Source organism: Propithecus coquereli, unplaced genomic scaffold (genome assembly GCF_000956105.1).
Source record: "Propithecus coquereli isolate 6110/MARCELLA unplaced genomic scaffold, Pcoq_1.0 Scaffold150, whole genome shotgun sequence".
Lineage (NCBI taxonomy): Eukaryota > Metazoa > Chordata > Mammalia > Primates > Indriidae > Propithecus > Propithecus coquereli.
Genome location: NW_012139414.1, coordinates 1,189,219 through 1,205,899, shown reverse-complemented (window position 1 = coordinate 1,205,899; position 16,681 = coordinate 1,189,219). Strand labels below are relative to the sequence as shown.

The 16,681-nt window shown below is 52.9% G+C and overlaps 2 protein-coding genes across 2 annotated transcripts; one reads left to right on the top strand and one right to left on the bottom strand.

The window, feature by feature from the left end:
• Positions 1-4: 4 nt before the first annotated feature.
• Positions 5-1,865, top strand: DNAJC30 (DnaJ (Hsp40) homolog, subfamily C, member 30). Its single transcript, XM_012640237.1, has one exon. It carries the CDS (start codon positions 5-7, stop codon positions 677-679), a length of 675 nt encoding a protein of 224 aa, XP_012495691.1. The 3' UTR covers positions 680-1,865.
• Positions 1,866-7,339: 5,474 nt separating this feature from the next.
• Positions 7,340-11,377, bottom strand: VPS37D (vacuolar protein sorting 37 homolog D (S. cerevisiae)). Its single transcript, XM_012640327.1, has 4 exons — positions 11,135-11,377; positions 9,612-9,783; positions 9,060-9,142; positions 7,340-8,431 (listed from the first exon to the last, which is right to left on the bottom strand). The coding sequence occupies exons 1-4, from the start codon at positions 11,270-11,272 to the stop codon at positions 8,069-8,071; spliced, it is 756 nt and encodes a 251-aa protein (XP_012495781.1). The 5' UTR covers positions 11,273-11,377; the 3' UTR covers positions 7,340-8,068.
• Between the last annotated feature and the right edge of the window lie 5,304 nt (positions 11,378-16,681).

Genomic DNA, 16,681 nt, shown 5'->3' with positions numbered 1-16,681 from the left:
TAACATGGCGACCACGCGCGGTTTGAGGCGGCCGCGGTCGTTACAGTGGAGGTTGTGGCAGGCCTGGAGATTTTCACAACATTCGGCATCGGGCCTGGGCACGAGGACATATTCCCGGGGCGATGGCTCGTACTCGCGCACGGCGCTCTATGAACTGCTGGACGTCCCCACCACGGCCACGCAGGCGGAGATCAAGGCCGCTTACTACCGGCAGAGCTTCCTCTACCACCCGGACCGCAACTCTGGGAGCGCTGAGGCCGCCGAGCGCTTCACGCGCATCTCCCAGGCCTACGTGGTGCTGGGCAGTGCCACCCTCCGTCGCAAGTATGACCGCGGTCTGCTCATTGACGAGGACCTGCGCGGACCCGGCGTCCGGCCCTCCAAGATGCCCCCAGAGGACGCCGGCTCTCCCCGTCCGCCGCCGGCCGCCTCTCGGGCCCAATACGGCGGTCGGGGCGCTCCGGGCGCCAACCGCACCATGTTCGACTTCGACGCCTTCTACCAGGCACACTACGGAGAACAGCTGGAGCGCGAACGGCGCCTGAGGGCCCGGCGGGAGGCCCTTCGCAAGCAGCAAGAGGACCGGGCCAAGAAAGGCTTACAATGGGACGAGATCCGAGACAGTGCTTTCATTGTCGTTTTCCTCACAATCTTCGCTGTCGTCGGCTTTCGTATTTAATCGGAGAAAGGAGGGAAGGGGAGCCGCCCCAGCCAGCCCTGAGTGAACGGCCTTTCCTGTCTTCTGAACCCTTGGCCTGCCTTTGTCTACCTCTGCTGGGGTCTGAAGTAACTCCCTGCCCTCCCTGACCTGCCCAGCTTAGCCGGTGACCTGCGCGTCCCTCCCCTACGCTCCAGAAACGGAGGCTTTTTGATTCCTAAGAAAGAGGCCCCAAGATGAAGAGTCCCGAAAGCCCAGGAGTGGAGGGTTTTTTGGAGTCCCTTGGGTGCCTGCTTCCAGAGTTTGCCTTCCCGATGTTGTCGATTTCTGGAACACTTGCTCTAGCTTTATTGTACAGTCCTGAGCAAGATTTATCTGCTCCTGCCCCACATTTGTACCGTGGGGCTCCTCTGTAACCTTGAAACGTGCCATGTGACCAATTGTTGGCTGCCAAAAGAAAAAGTCTGGGGTTGTACGAAACTTGTCTTTCTGTGAGTTCCCCAGGCCACAGGTGAGACCTGATCCATAGTAAAAGTGTGATCTGTGGAAAGTTTGCCATTCCTCCCTCTATGGTCAGCCCCACAGTGCACTCCCCTTTTTGTTGGTGGCATTCAGGAGTGGGAAAACAAGGTCATCAAGCATAAGGAATGAGTTCCCGTGCCCGTATTTATCTTATGTGTGACCTTGGAGACATTACTCTGTGAACATGACAGCAGAGGAGTAAATCTGTCACTCTTTAGTACCCATAGTTCTAATCCATAGTGATTACAACATAATGCTAGTAGGGCCAGGTTTATCCTTGGGACAGTGTGCCTGTTACCTGGTCACCCCTTTACCTGCTAGCCCCATTGCTAGCTGTACAGCCCTTCCTCTCTCAGAAATAGAGTGACATGCAGAGCTAGAGTCCCCTGAGTGTGGCCCATGCTCCTGTTTAACTTGCAGTGCTCATCACAGGCCCCACAAGTCCTTGAAAGAAGGCTGCTGGAGGATGGGGGAAACCTTGGGGGTTTGGAGTAGACAGGACTACTGAAGGACGGGAGGCTTGCTGAAGGTGGAGACTCGGTTCCTTACGTGTGGCTGGCTGAAGGTGTTTGGTTTTTTAGGTTTGTTTTTTTTTTAAATTTCCAATTCATGGAAAACAGTTGGTCAGAGCTGCAGGAGTAAGGTTGTCTTACCCCTGAATCGCTGGACGTAGGGAGTGGGTCGGCTGTGAGACTGTAGGTGCTATAGTGTTTGTTTACTGGGACCAAGCGTAAAGCTGTGGGAGAGGAAAACTCTTGCAGAAGGTCTGCGGCAAGGATGAGGGCTCAAGTCTAGGCTCTAAACAAAGCCAGAGCTGGTTTGCTATATTACTGAGTGCAGTTGAGTGCAATTCTTGCTCTCAAATGTTTTGTGTAAAACTCCTTATGTAAATTGGAATAAACCCTCATCTAGTCCAGCTTGGCCTCTTGAAAACCATTCAGTTCTCACCTGGAAGCTGGGGGGTAAGGTCCCAGTCACCACTTTGCAGTGCCCTTATGATTCAATAGTAAAGATTTGAGCCCACCCTGGTTGAGACTTGCTTGGCTCCCTGAGCCTTGATTGGGTGGAGGGAGGACGTGTACTTTTGAAAAAGAACATTTAATGTTACTATGTTTCACATTTGGAAAACAAGCTGGAAAGTCCGTTATTTTTGGAATACGAACAACAGGAAGTGGAGCATAGTGAAATGTACAGAAGCTAGTGATTCTAAACCAATAAAGTGGGGCATAACAGAGTCCTTGGGGCAAGGGCTTTTTGTTTCTGTCAAAAGGAGTTGGGTTCTTTTGGTCTGTAAAAGTATTATGGGTCTGTAAAAGCATGGGCCCCTTTGCATAGAGCTCTCAAGTTTGTTTTCCCTCAGTGAAGATGGTAACTAACAAGGTTCCCTGTGGCCCCAGAATATCCATCGAGTGGATAGAAAGTTTCAGACTAAGGATGGGTCCAGACTAAGTGAAACTTCTGGAACATTCCATGCAACTCTAAGCGGCGTAGTCTATAAAGTTTATTAACCATTGCCAAGCCTCTCCCATGGCCCCAAACTAGGCCCACTCTGATAGTATCCATCCCCACCTGCCTGAGCTCTTTTTAGGCCAGAGCTGATCTGTGATGGATCCCACTCCCTGCCCTCCCTAAAACAGTCTGGGCTCTTCATGGAAAAGGAGATGTGTGGTAGGCTTTTTGAAGGCCCTCCAACTGGTCCCCATGGTAACATTTCCCCCCCCACCCCTCCTCCTCATGTTGTCCTTCGTCTTTCCTTTCTCTGCTTCTTACCTACCTTGGCAAGGGGAGGCTGAACTAGGCCATGGATGTTAGCCCCTGCCTTCTAGGGGCTACTTTCCAGTTCCTGATAGTGGAGAAAGGCTCAGACATGCCCAGCCTTAGTCCTTTTTCTTTTTTTGGTGACAAACTAAAGCAAAACTCCCTAGAAGTTTGGACCTGGAATGGGAGACTAAGGCAAAAGGGACTCAGTCTGCCCCAGGCTGTGCTCAGTGGGGTGGGAATCGGGGTGCAAGTTCAGTATAAGGCTGAGTGAGCAGCAGGCACAGGTCCTACATGGGGAGACTTAGGCAACAAATTAGAAATCAGAGATGCATCTGTCTAGGCAATTGCCAGTGTCTGACAATAGTCTTTGAACTTGATCAGGACTTTATTCCTCCTGAGCCAAACTGCGTTTTCCCCTCTGTTGCCCTTATTTATTGCTGGGCGAAATGACCCTTTGCAGATCCCAGCGTTGAGGAAGTAGGTTTTCTCCCTACTTACTTCCGTCTCAGGTTCTGGCATTTCACTCACTGGGTGCACCTCTGTAATTATCTCAGTGTGAGCCAAGATGATTCAGAACAGTTTACCTCAGGTTACAGAGTTGTCCATTGGGTCATGATTGACTTTTAAAGTCCTTATACCCTCAGTCTGAGGCTAAGGCACCAACACTCCCTTTTTTGGGAAATGGGAGAGGTCTGTGTTTCAAACTTTTGGGCTTCCTAGGTCACCAGACCCTGTGAAAACAAGTTGAGAGAAGGGACAGCTGGTAACTGGCGGCACTACCTCAATCTGCACACTTGAATTCAGTGCACTAGAAAAGTTGGCTCTATCCTGGCCTTTGCCTCCTCTTAGTTCCTCAGCACTGCCACCTGCCGTGAGCAAGATCAATCACAGAGGAAAGCTGAGCGCAGTGGCACACGCCTATACACCCTGTTACTCAGGAGGCCTAGGCAGAAGGATGTCTTGAACCCGGGAGTTCAAAGCTGCAGGGAGTAGCTGTGAAGAGCCACCGCACTCCAGCCTGGACAACAGAGCAAGACCCCGTCTCTTTTTGACCTGCCTTGTCTGCCCTCAGCTGCTCGCTCTCAGATGCAGCTTGCAGCCCTAGTGGGTTTGTGCAAAGCGGCTGAGTGTCCCTCTGTCAACGTCTTAAAATCATAGTGAGATCTGAGTCTGGACCTCACAACCTCACATACACCAAAAACGCTCAGCGCGCTCATCCCGTGCAGGAAACCCATGCAGAGAGTTCATCTCTCTCCATTTGTCCTGAGGTCACAGTGTCACTATGGATCTAGCCATTTTGTCATTGTCTTCAGGCTGGGGTCCTTTCACTAGCCTTTTAGTGGGTTGACTCTCTATCCCATTCTGCCTTTGTCCCTTCAGCATTCCCACCCTCAGCTCTCGGAGGGGACTGCCACGTGACAAAAGAAGGCCTGTTTCAGAGGACCAAGAGCAGACTGAGATTTGGGTTCATGGGCCACAGCCAACCTGCAGACAGTGTTTAACTGGCATAGTATCTTTAATTACTTTAGCCAATATTCAAAACTTGGGAGACTTTGCATAAAAAGAGATTTCTGACCTCAAAAAATGAGAAAATCTGCCACAGCTGAGCTCACATACCTGCATTACCACTGTGGGAGAAGCTGAGTAACATTTGCCCTTTTAGATGAGACACTGCTTCCCAGTTTGCTGCTCTTCCACCAACAGAGGCAAAGTGTAGAAAACCTTTATCCACACACTTGCACCATTTTCCCACAGTAGAGAAATATTTCTCCATCTCGTGTCCATCAAGACGGAAAATTGAAAAAAAAAAGGACTATGCATTTCCAGAAAAATGGGTGCAGGAGTATTTCTTTGTGGAAACAGACTACTCTGTATATCTATGTCACCTCCCTGGGCCCTGTAGGCATTTGAGTTTGCAAATTCCCACGCTACATCATATGTTGTTGCCAGAGCCCACACTTTATGCAGGGAGGCTGAATGTCAACCTTATTTTCATTGTGGGACAAGGAGAATCTTGAGAAGTCTACAGCAGTGGCAAGTTCTTAGACAAAGCCACGGAGCCTTGGTATAGGAACACCATTCCTCCACTTAGTCTTTTATGTAAAATCCTTGGATAAATTGGGATAATCCCACAGCAAGTCCAACCTGGTCTCTTGGAAACCATTTGATTCTTTCTAACCTTGGAGGTGAGGGCCAAGCTCTTAGCCATGGCTTTGCAGGGACCACACAATTCGATTTGAGTCCACTCTGGTTCAGGCCTGCTTAGCTCAGTGAGCCTTGATTGATAAAACAGCGCACTTAATGTTATGTTTCATACTTGGAAACCAAGGCGGGAACCTTAGGAAAACAGGCAGAACCTAGTGATTCCCAAACAAGGAGGTGTACTTAACACTTTCTTGAGGGACAGGGAACTAACTCTTGTCTTTATCAAAAAGGGCCGGGAGTTTTGTTATTTGGGAAATGTTTTGGTTTTATTTTGTAAAAGCACAGGTAGTCTGTAATAGGCAGGACCTTTCTCATGGGCCCCTTGACGTAGGCCCTCCAGTTTATTCTCTCCCACAGACCACAGCCGGAAACACGGCCTGCGTCCTCACAACCTGGAAGGTAGAAGTTGCAGGTTTCAGGCAAAAGGGATGGCTCAGACTGCCTAAAATCTTCCAGAATATTCCATATACCTTCAACCAGGGGGCAGAATGAAGTCTTTTAACCATCCAACTCTAAGCCTTTCCCATGGCCCACCAGAACTAGGCCCACTACACTTGGGTGGTGGCCATCCCCACCTGCCTCAGGTGGTTTTCAGACCAAAGGTGAACACTGAGGGGTCTCACTCCCTATGCCGTTAAAGTGGAGTCAGCTCTGTGGAAGGGGAAGGGTGAGGGAAGCCTTTTGAAGGACCCCATCTGGTTGCCAAGGTAACGCTCTTCTTTCCCAGTCCCTGTATTGCCAGGGTCTTAACTTTTTCTGCTTCTTACCCGCTCTGGGGAGGGGAGGCTGAGCCAGGTAGCTGCTGCCTTCTATAGGCTGCTCCCCAATTCATGATAGTAGAGAAAGACTCAGATGTGCCCAACCTTAGCCCTTTTTCTCCTTTTGGTTACAAACTAAAACAAAACTCCCTGCAAGCCTGGACCAGGAATAAGAAGCCAGGGCAAGAGGGGCCTAGCCTGCCCCAGGCTGTGCAAACAGGAAGAGGCCTCCAAAACTGTTCAGTCTTCTGTCATCTAAGCAGACACCCAGTGGTTCTGGTACCCTTCAGCCTCCAGCAGCTCAAGTGCCAGCAGTGAGGAGAGCAGGAGAACCAAGGCCAAGGTAGGATGGAAGTTCTCAAGTGGGCACTCTCGGTGCTTGAACTGTGCCCCTACTAGGGAGGAATCGGACTGTCTGGGCCTGGGGGGCTCTAAAGCTCACCTGGGCCAGCCCCTCTAGCCATTGCCTACATCTCTAGAGAGCCCACGAAGCAGTCACTCAGGCACTGCTCACACATCTTCAGGGTGGGGGCCACCTGCCTCCGGGAGCAGCCCTAACATGACAGCCTCATACTGAGCCAAAATCTGGCTCTCTGTGGTTTCCACCCACTGGTCTTGGCTGTGACCTCTAGCTCTGCGTGAAGCAGTCCTTTAGAGATTCGAAGGCTAAACATCACACACACACATTCCAGACAGGTCCTTTAACTGTTGTTCATGGCACTTAGTCCCAATCATCTTTCTTATCCTTATTACCCCAAAGATGACATTTTTGGAGGTCTCTCTTATAGTGTAAAACTTCAGTGAAAAGTGGAGCCAACCAATGCCTCCCTCTTTCCAGATGGTTATGTCCCTATTAACATGGACCAAGACCACATTAGCTTTGTAGGCTTCTATAGCACTGACTGTCCCCTCTTGTTTGCAAGAACTCCATGCCTCCCTGGCAAACATCATCTCATTAGACTTGACTTAAGCTCTTCCAGGGCATGTTCCTGCTTCCCCATCTTTGTGTCCTACACTCACAGCCAAGCTGGCCACTTAGTGTGCCCCCTAGCTGAGGACAGATGTCTTGGGGCCTACAGAACCCCCTCTGTCACTCGGCGGGAGTGGCTGTTTGGCAGGTCCCATCCTGATTGGACTTATAGGCGACCCAAGAAAAGAAAGTGCATACAGGTGAGGCAGCTGGAGAACCATGATGGAGCAGTGTGCTTCTGACCAGAAGTGCTGGGAAGTTAAGATTTAGGAAAGCCTCTCATGGGTTGGTAATCAGAGAAGGCTTCATGGAAGAGGCAGCAGTGGTGCCGGACCTGAAGGACAGCTGGGCTGTGGATGGGCAGAGGAAGGGAGGGCATCTCAAGAGTAGGCAGCGCAGGAGCTGAGATGAGGCTGCAACGGCAGAGTGGCTGGTTGAGGGAGCAGAGAGGAGTCGGGAGCATCGTCATCCTCATCATCACATTTATTGACGGCCCCTAGGAGGCGGGGCTGGGGACAGAACATACAAAGACAAGGACCTGCCCTCAAAAAGGTTCCATTCTAAGGAGATGGGGACAGAAAAATACAGAATGGTCTTTCCTGGGGATGGCCCACTCTCACCTGTGCAGGTCAGAAGCCCTGGCCTACCTTGCCCCAGGGTCTGGAGCACGAGCGGCACATAGTAGCCCCAGGGCCATGGTGTCCCTGGCCCCACAGCTGGGGCCTGACCACCTGGCTCCTAGGCAGTAGGCCCCAGAATTGGGGGAAAGGTAGGCTCAGGACATGATGTAAAACACTCCTGTCGGCCTTGGCATTGTGCAAGCCCAGTGGAGTGGTAGATGCAACAGGCCCTCTAGGCAGGGCCCCTGCAGGAAGCAGGCATCTTCCCAGGCCCCCATAGGTAAGTAAAGTTCTTTCATCGGGGCTGGTCCATCACCCTGGAGGCCCCAGCCGGGGAGACAAAAAAGGCAGAGTTTCCTCAGTGCCGGAGGCAGAACACCCTGCCCACCCCACCCCAGCCCTCTCTGGGCATCTTCCAGGTGACCCTCCTCCCCAGCTCAGCCTCCAGGGCCAGGGCCTGCCTGAGGCCAGGGGGAGGGGCCTGCCCCTCCCCCCACCCAGAAAGTGGGGGGGGAGAAGGAGCCACGCATCAAGTTTGTCTAGGCCCCCCCACTGGGGGGCCACAGCCTGGATCCTACCGGTGGGGGGGCTCTGGCTGCGAGGGCCGAGGGCTCAGCAGAGGGGCTGGGCCAAGGGGGCACCCGGGGGAGCCCTTCAGTGGGGGCACTGGGCGGGAGTCCAAGGGGGGCAGGCTCCGGGGCACTGCTGGTGGCCCCCGGGCGGCCCCCGTGGGCAGGACAGCTGCAGCGGGGAAGGGTTTGGGGGGATCGGCAGCCGCAGTGGGGGCTGGCTGGGCAGAGCGCTCCCGACGCCGCAGCAGCTCCTGCAGCTTCTCTGCCTGGGTCCGCCTCAGGTGGGCCAGGGCACGGCCACGCTGGAAGGCGGGCAGGAAGGCCTCCAGGCTCTGCTCACCCAGCAGCAGCTGCTCCATCTGCTCCTGGGCGGGGAGGGAAGGGAGAACTTGGCAGGAGCACAACCACAGACTGAGGGCTGGCCTCTCTCCCGCCTGCCCTGAGTCCCTCCCCATGGTGGCCACCCCATGGCTAGGGGACAGGGCACCTGAATTCCAGCCAGGGCCTGCCTCTGACTTGCTGAGTGACTGTGGACAAATGTCCTCCTTACTTATAAAATGAGGGTACCATCACCAGACCTGCTGGGTCAGAGATGAGGCAGGATCAGAGGTAGGGACATATTTGAAGTATAGACTTAGGTGTCTCTCCTCAAGACACCCAAGCAGGGCCTGGGTCCCCTCCTCCCCCACCCCCATTAACTCACTGAGCACTCCACTCCCAACACAGCACCAAGTCTGGCCCGGCTGACCCAGCCCCAGGCGGCCCTGAGACAGTCACAGGGGAGCCAGAGGAAAAGTCTCAGGCAGGAGAGAGAGCCCTGCTGTCCAGTGCTGGCCGGGGAGTGGGGACAGCAATGCCAGGCTCTCCTGTGGGCCAAGCACTCCTGGTAGGCTTCCCAGAGGAGGGGCACCCAAGCCTGCAGTGTAAGAATGAGGAGGGGAGTGGGTGGGATGGTCTTCCTCCCAGACCCAGGCCCAACCACCCTCCCCTCACCTCAGCCTCCTGTTCAGCTTCCTCCAGCTCAGCCTGCAGCCAGCCCAGCGCGCAGTGGGGGCTCCAGCGATGTGTGCTCTCCTCTGAGGGCCACAGAGGGACAGAGTGAACAGCCTGTGCCCTCAGGGCCTGTCAATGGGGATAGACAGGCCAGAGCCCTGGGGCTCTGGCTCTCCCCTTGACTCTATGCTTCCCTTCTCCTGTCTGGAGCCTCAGTTTCTCACTTTCTGTGCGATGTCCATGTGATCAGTTTGTGTACCCTCCCCCATGACAATTCTGTTCCCCATCCTAGTGCAAAAGAGAAAGCTGGGTCTTTGTCTCCTAGAGCATCTCAGGGGGGCCCTTGGATTTGGGTTCCCTTGCTTCCCTGTCCAGGGCCCCCCTTCTCCAACCCATTTCTACTCACCTACCACTCACTTCCCCAACTCCATTTTCCAGGAGGCTAGGTCTGCCCAAGTCCCAGTCTTCAGTACCTGGCACTTCCCAAGGCCAACCAGCCAGATAGCCCCTGCCCACCCCTACCCCAGGCAGTTCCCCCAGATGTCCCCTCACCCAGTCGCTGCAGCTTGTCTGCGCAGTTCTCGGCCACCTCACGAAGCTCCTGGTACTTGATGGCCAGGGCAGCCCGGCCCATCTCCAGGCGGGGCCGCAGGGCCAGGTTCTCCTTGGCCAGCGCATAGTTGGAGGCCAGGCACGCCTCGCGCTCCAGCTGCAGGCCCTGGAACTGACGGCGGAGAAGTGCTGAGAGACCCACAAAGGGAGTCTGCCCAGTCCCCTTGCTGCCAGTCTGGGGGACAGTGCCACGGGCCAGGCCAAAGGCACCTCTGTGGCTCCCAACCTTCAGGGTAGCGAGCCCAACAGGTGGAGGGCCTTGGAGAAGCCCAGACCCAACCTGGCCTTGCTTTGAGCCCCCTCTCCGGGCCTCAGTTTTTCGTCTTCTACAAAGCAAGTTAAAAACCTTTACCTTATGGGGTTGTTGCGAGACTTAAGTGACGAAAACTATGAAGGTTTCTACAAATGTTAGTTAATTTTTAATTTTTCAATTAATATGTCTGCTCGAGTCCCCGAGGAGTTCCCCTCCTTCCTCTGTCCCATTTTCCATGCATGGGCAGCTTCTCTCTCGTTCCAGGCCTTTGTCTGCTTCCTCCTCAGGTGTTTGTGCCAAACACTGCCATCCCTGCTCTTACTCTCCAGAGTGAGGTCTGCACCCTGTCCCTTCATTGCACCCCCTCGGGTCACCCTCTCTTCCCTTTCTACCCCTCCTCTGCCCTCCAGTGGAACCCCCGCGCCCCACGGAATACACACCCCCTTTTCCTCCCTGCTCCCGTGGCACCTGCTCCCTGCTTTCCTCCTCTTGCAGAAGCAGACCCTGGCCCTGGAGAAGGCTTTTTCCTTGTTTCCAGGAGGGCCCAGCCTCCCCTCCCTGCCCCTGGAGAACGCAATCCCCTCCATCTGTCCCCTATAGGATGCACACGCCCCTCCTCTTCAGCCTCCTTCCAACACACACTTTCCCTTTCTGCCCCCCACAGACAACCAGCCCGGGCCTATCTCCCGTGAAATATACAACTTTCTCTTACGGTGGCCTATGGAATACACACCTCAGCTTTCAGTAGCCCTCCCCAGTGGAAGCCACAAAGCCCCCTCGTGCGCCCCCAGAATGCATAGCCCCCCAACGGTCCCCCCAGATGTCAAAAAGGCCCCTAGTTCTCCCTGTGGAAGGCGCCTCCCCTTTCTGGCCCTACAGAACGTGGGTGTGCGAGCCAGGGCCCCCCACAACACAGCCACCTCCTGCCCCCTGGAACACACCTCCCCGGAGCATCCGCTGTAGGACGCGCCTCGCGGCCATCCCGGGGGTGCACGGGCGCCTCCCCGGGTCCCCCGCGCCCCACCCGCCCCAGGCCGGCTCTGGGCGCCCCCTCCCTCGGGGGCGGCTCCGCGGGGCCCACTCGTACGTGCCAGGCTCCCGCGCCCACGGGCGGCCCCGCGGCCCGGCCCGCGCGGCCCTTCGGTCGGTCGGCAGGTCCGGCAGGCCGCGGCCCGTCCCCCGCGCCCCCCGCCCGCGCCCCCCGCGCTACCTTCCTGCTGAGCCGCACGATCCGGTCCAGCTTGGGCTCATCCTGAAGCAGGTCCCGGAGCTGCCCGGTGCTGAGGATCCCAAAGCGCCCCGGGCTGCCGGGCTCCGGCCCCGCCCGCGCCGCCCGGGCCCGGTACATGCCGCCCGCCCGCGCCCCCAGCTCGGCTGCTGGCTCGGCCCGCTCGGCCCGCTCCGCCCCGGCTCCGCTCCGCTCCGCTCCGGCTCCGGGATCTGGCTCCGGCTCCGGCCGCGCGCGCCGCTCCGCCGCCAGGGGGCGCCCCGCCCGTTCTTAAAGGGGCCGCGGCGCCGGGGCTGGGGGTGGGGCAGGGAGGGGGCGGGCCGCACCCCTCCCCGCCCCGGGCGAGCCGCGCCCGACTCCCGCACCCCGGGATCGTCCAGCAAACCGCTCTTCCCGCCCCCTCCCGAAATCTGAGGCTGCTCTCTCCGCACCCCTCCACCGGGCCACCACTCACCACGCCCCCAGGCACGGACTCTCCCAGCCGGGCGTTCACAATTTGCAGGGCTACTTCACATTTCCCCTTTGGATTGGCACAATTTTCTGCGTTTGGCTGGGCGCTAGGAGCTCCTGCCCTGCTGCTAACTTGCACAAGTCGCTCACCCTCCCCCAGCCTCAGTTTTCTTTTCGGTAAAATGGGGCGATGACACACAAGGTGAGGACTAGAGCTAGTGACTGCTGAGTGCCTTACACATTGTGAATACCTTCTTTGAGTTGTTATTTTGGGTATGAGGAAACATCAGAAGTGATGTCACGTCCCCAAAGCCACGTTACAGGTAAATGATAGACAATCCCCGTTCTTTCTATTTGTGCAGTGTCCACAGAGCATATGATGCCTCTCTGCACTGGGCACTGGGCTAGGCCTTGTGAGGACATTGTTCCTGCCCTCGGGGAGCTCAAGGATTAAGGCAGAGTCACATTGCCACTCAGGTAACTCCAGTGCAAGACAAAATAGCAGGTGTCACTCCGATCGTTTCCTTTGTGATTCCCATGAATGCCAGATATGTCCTGTACCTTATCTGCACAGCTAGGCTCAGCTGGTACCCTTGTTCCCATCTCAGGAAGCAGACACTCAGAGATTAAGTCAAAGGATGAGTGAGCTTGTTCCCCTTCACCACACTGCTACAAAAAAACAGAGGTGGAACCAGGGCAATCAGAAAGGCTTACCAGAGGAGGTGACATTTGAGCTGGGTTTCAAAGGATGAATAGGAGTTCTGAAGTTGAAGGAGAAAATAATGCAACCAAAGAGAAGTCCATGAACCAAGGCATAGGGGCTGAAAGGGCCCAGCAAGGACTCTCCTAATACAGTTAGAGCACAGTGGGCAGGCACGGTGCAGATATCCAGGACAGAAGGCAGGACAGGCTTGTTAACAGACTGTGAAGGGAACATTTCTTCCACATTTTTTTTTTTTTTGAGACAGAGTCTCACTGTGTTGCCCAGGCTAGAGTGAGTGCTGTGGCATCAGCCTAGCTCACAGCAACCTCACACTCCTGGGTTCAAGTGATCCTTCTGCCTCAGCCTCCTGAGTAGCTGGGATTACAGGCATGCGCCACCATGCCTGGCTAATTTTTTCTATATATTTTTAGTTGTCCAATTAATTTCTTTCTATTTTTAGTAGAGACGGGGTCTCGCTTCTTGCTCAGGCTGGTTTGAAACTCCTGAGCTCAAACAATCTGCCCGCCTCGGCCTCCCAGAGTGCTAGGATTACAGACATGAGCCACTGCGCCCCGGCCTCTTCCACATTTTTATGACAACTGAAATTTGGTTCTCCCCCTGAAGACACATCTGGAGGCTCAGCACAGTGGCTCATGCCCGTAATCCCAGCACTTTAGGAGGCCAAGGCAGGAGGGTTGCTTGAGGCCAGGAGTTCAAGACCAGCCTGGGCAACATAGCAAGACCCCTTCTCTACAAAAAGTAAAAGAATTAACTGGGCATGGTGATACATACCTATAGTCCTAGCTACTCTGGAGGCTGAAGTGGGAGGATCGCTGGAGCCCAGGAGTTTAAAGGTACAGTGAGCTATGATGATACCACTGCACTCCAGCCTGGGCAAGAAAGTGAGACCCTATGTCTAAAAAAAAACAAAAACAAAAACCTCATCTGGAACATCACCACACCAGTACCTTCAGGAAGCCCTCTCCGTCACACCTCCTCAGGCTGTATGCTGTTCCCCTTTCCTCTGGACTCACATAGTCCCTTCCCGGTTTCCTGCTACAAACTCCCTGGTTCTGCCCCCCCTTTCCCTATCGGGGCCTCCGTGGGCCCCTCCCACTCCCGGCTACTGGCCTTCTCCATTCTAAGAGGCACTGGTCAGATCTGATGGGAGGCTCCTGCCTCAGCTTGCCCCCTCTTTCTCACCGATCCCTCTTTGTTCAGCCCTAGTGTCCCACAACAATGTCCCTGTAAACCTGCCCCACGCTCAGGCCCCCAGACCCACTGCCGCCCCTCTCAGCAGGTAACTCTGCTGCGCATCACATGGAGAAGCTGCTGCCAGTTCCTGCCCCACGTCTTTGGATGTTCTTTGCATCTGCCCAGAGCTCTTCCTTCCCTCCTGCCTCCAGGGAGGGCAGCGGCTCTTCATTCCAAAGCCCACCTAGGTGCCCCTGCTGTGGGTCTCACGTTCACCTGTCTCCTGTAAGATGCCTCGTCCCACTCCATCAGTAATGTCTCTCTTTCTTGCTCAGTCTCTTTCACTTTTAATTTCTGCATTTAGACTGACACCTCCCTTTCACGGCTCCCCAATATTTTGAAAGTACCTCTACATTCTGCACTTACTTCCTGTGTCCGTTTTCTCGCCGCCCCCTTGTTCCTTTACTCAATCTTTCTTCACCTCCTCTGCACCACTTCAAGAGCACCCTCTAGCCAAGGTCATCGATCACCTTTTTAGGGCCGGGGCCCCCCTTTTTCACATTCGACACCATTTTTGACCACCTTCTTGTTTGACATAAAAGTCAGAGCTCAGACATTTCATAGCTGTCAGATTGGCAAAAATTTAAAAGTCTGATAACATCAAGTGTTGGTGAGGATGGGGAGCTCCAGGAACGCTCATGCACTGTTAGTGGGAGCGAGAACTCACTTTGGAGAGTTTGACAAACTAATTCAAAGATGCTCATATCAAGCTGGGTGTGTTGGTGCACGCCTGTAGTCCCAGCTACTCAGGAGGTGGAAGGATTGCTTGAACCCAGGAGTTCAAGGCCACCCTGGGCAATATAGTGAGACCCTATCTCTAAAAATAAAATAAAATTAAATTAAATTAAATAAATAAAGATGCTCATATCACATCACCCAGCTGTTTCCCTCTGTGGTAGACAGAATAATGGCCCCTCACTCTAAAAGATGTCTACATCCTAATCCTTGGAACCTGTAAATATGCATGGCAGAGGGGACTTTGGAAATACTATTAAGTTAAGAATCTTGGGATAGAGGGAGTATCCTGGATTGTGGAGGTGGCCCAATGTGATCACGAGGGTCCTTTTAAGAGGGAGGCGGGAGGGTCAGAGTCAGAGGAGACGTGACCACGGAAGCAGACAGTGGAAGCACTCTCTCAGAGAGAGAGAGAGATGTGAAGATGCCATGTTGCTGGCTTTGAAGATGAAGGAAGAGGCCAAAAGCCAAGGAATGTAGGGAGCCTCTAGAAGCCAGAAAAGGCAAGGAAATGGGTTCTCCTGTAGGAACTCCAGGGGGATACCTTGACTACAGGCCAGTGAAACCCATTTTGGACTCCTGACATCCAGAACTGTAAGATAATACACTTGTGTTGTTTTAAGCCACTGATTTTGTGTTAATTTGTAATAGCAGCGTTGGGAAACTAATGCACACTCCTAGAAATTTTCTCTGTCTTGGACTAGGAGACAGGGACAGGAATGTTCCCAATAGCACTACTTGTAATTACAAAAAACTGGAAACAATCCAAGTGACCAACCACAAGATAATGGCAAAGAAACCGGAGTACCTTCATACTACAGAGTATTTCATACTATGCAGCAACAAAAATGTGTAAACTGCAGCTACACATGTGAATTTGGATCAATCCCACAACAGAATGAAAAAAGGCAGCCTCAGAAAATATATTCAGTATATTATTATTTATAGAAAGTTTAGAAACAGGCAAAACTGTACTTCATGCTGTTTGGAGATACACACAGAATAAAAGTCTGGGAACAATAAACACCAAATTCAGGAGCATGAATTTTTGTCGTAAGTTACAAACTGGGGAGGAGATACAGGGAGTTCAATGGCATTGATAGTTTGATTTCTTAAGCCAGGTGGGGGTACACAGGTGTGTACTGTATTATTCTTTTTTTTTTTTTTTTTAAGACACAGGGTCATACTCTGTAGCCCAGGCTGGAGTGCAGTAGCATGATCATAGCTTGCTGTAACCTCAAACTCCTGGGCTCAAGCGATCCTCCTGCCTCAGCCTCCCAAGTAGCTGGGACTATAGGTGCATGCCACAATGCCTGGCTAATTTTTAAATTGTCTTGTAGAGATGGAGTCTTGCTATGTAGCCCAGGCTGGTCTTGAACTCCTGGCCTCAAGTAGTCCTCCCTCCTCGGCTTCCCAAAGTACAGGGATTGCAGGCATAAGCCACCATACCTGGCCCACTATATTACTCCTTATGTGTTTTTTGTAAGTCTTCAAATTTTTATGCAAAATTAAGAATCATTTAGGGTCTACTTTTAGACCTTAGGTTTGGAATCAGACAGACCTGGGTCCTATTCTGAGCTCTGCCACTTCCTCAATTATATCATCTGTAAAACAGGTAGATGAAGGATTAGGTGAGTTGATCTAAGTACCTAGCATGATGCCTGGCACTTAGTTGGTGCTCCATAAACAGCACCTGCAATGGGTTTCTCTTTCTGAAAATGCTCCTTTGGTTTGGTGTTTTTGTTTTGCACGCCACCGCACCCAGCTTCCCTTGGTTCTTAATTTAGGCAGTACCTACTGTCTGCGAGAGGTTTCCAGGGGCTCCCCATGCAAAGGAGAGGCCTTGGACTCATGGTTCTGCCCCCGGTTCAATCTTTAAATGCATTGTTTTCCCAAGGTCTGATCTCTATATCCCCAACTTAAAAAAAAAAAAAACGGCTTTATTGAGATATAATTCACATGTCATACAATTCAACAATTTAAGTTTTAAAAATCGATGGTTTTTGGTATATTCACAGAGTTGTGCATCCACTGGCACAATCAGTTTTAGAACCTTTCATCACCACAAAAAGAAACCCTGTATCCATTAGCAATCACTCTCCATTTCCCTCGAATCCTGCCCGCCCAGCCCTTGGCACCCTCTAATCTACTTTCTTTCTTTGTAGATCTGCCTGTTCTGGGCATTTCATGTAAATGGAATCATATAATGTATGGTCTTTTGTGACTGGCTTCTTTCATTTAGCATAATGTTCTCAAGATTCACTGCTATTGCAACATCTATCGGTACATGATTCCTTTTGATTTTTTTATTGTGGCGTATTATATATAACATAAAATTTACCATTTTAACCATTTAAGTGTACAGTTCTGTGGCATTAAATATATTC

Bases quoted from the DNA above. Each gene is read 5' to 3' on its own strand.
- VPS37D (XM_012640327.1), bottom strand. From the start codon at position 11,272: ATGTACCGGGCCCGGGCGGCGCGGGCGGGGCCGGAGCCCGGCAGCCCG. The intron at 9,143-9,611 runs GTGAGGGGACAT...TGTGGCCCTCAG, and splicing joins AGACAAGCTGCAGCGACTGG to AGGAGAGCACACATCGCTGG. The intron at 8,432-9,059 runs GTGAGGGGAGGG...CTCCCCGCCCAG, and splicing joins AAGCTGAACAGGAGGCTGAG to GAGCAGATGGAGCAGCTGCT.
- DNAJC30 (XM_012640237.1), top strand. From the start codon at position 5: ATGGCGACCACGCGCGGTTTGAGGCGGCCGCGGTCGTTACAGTGGAGG.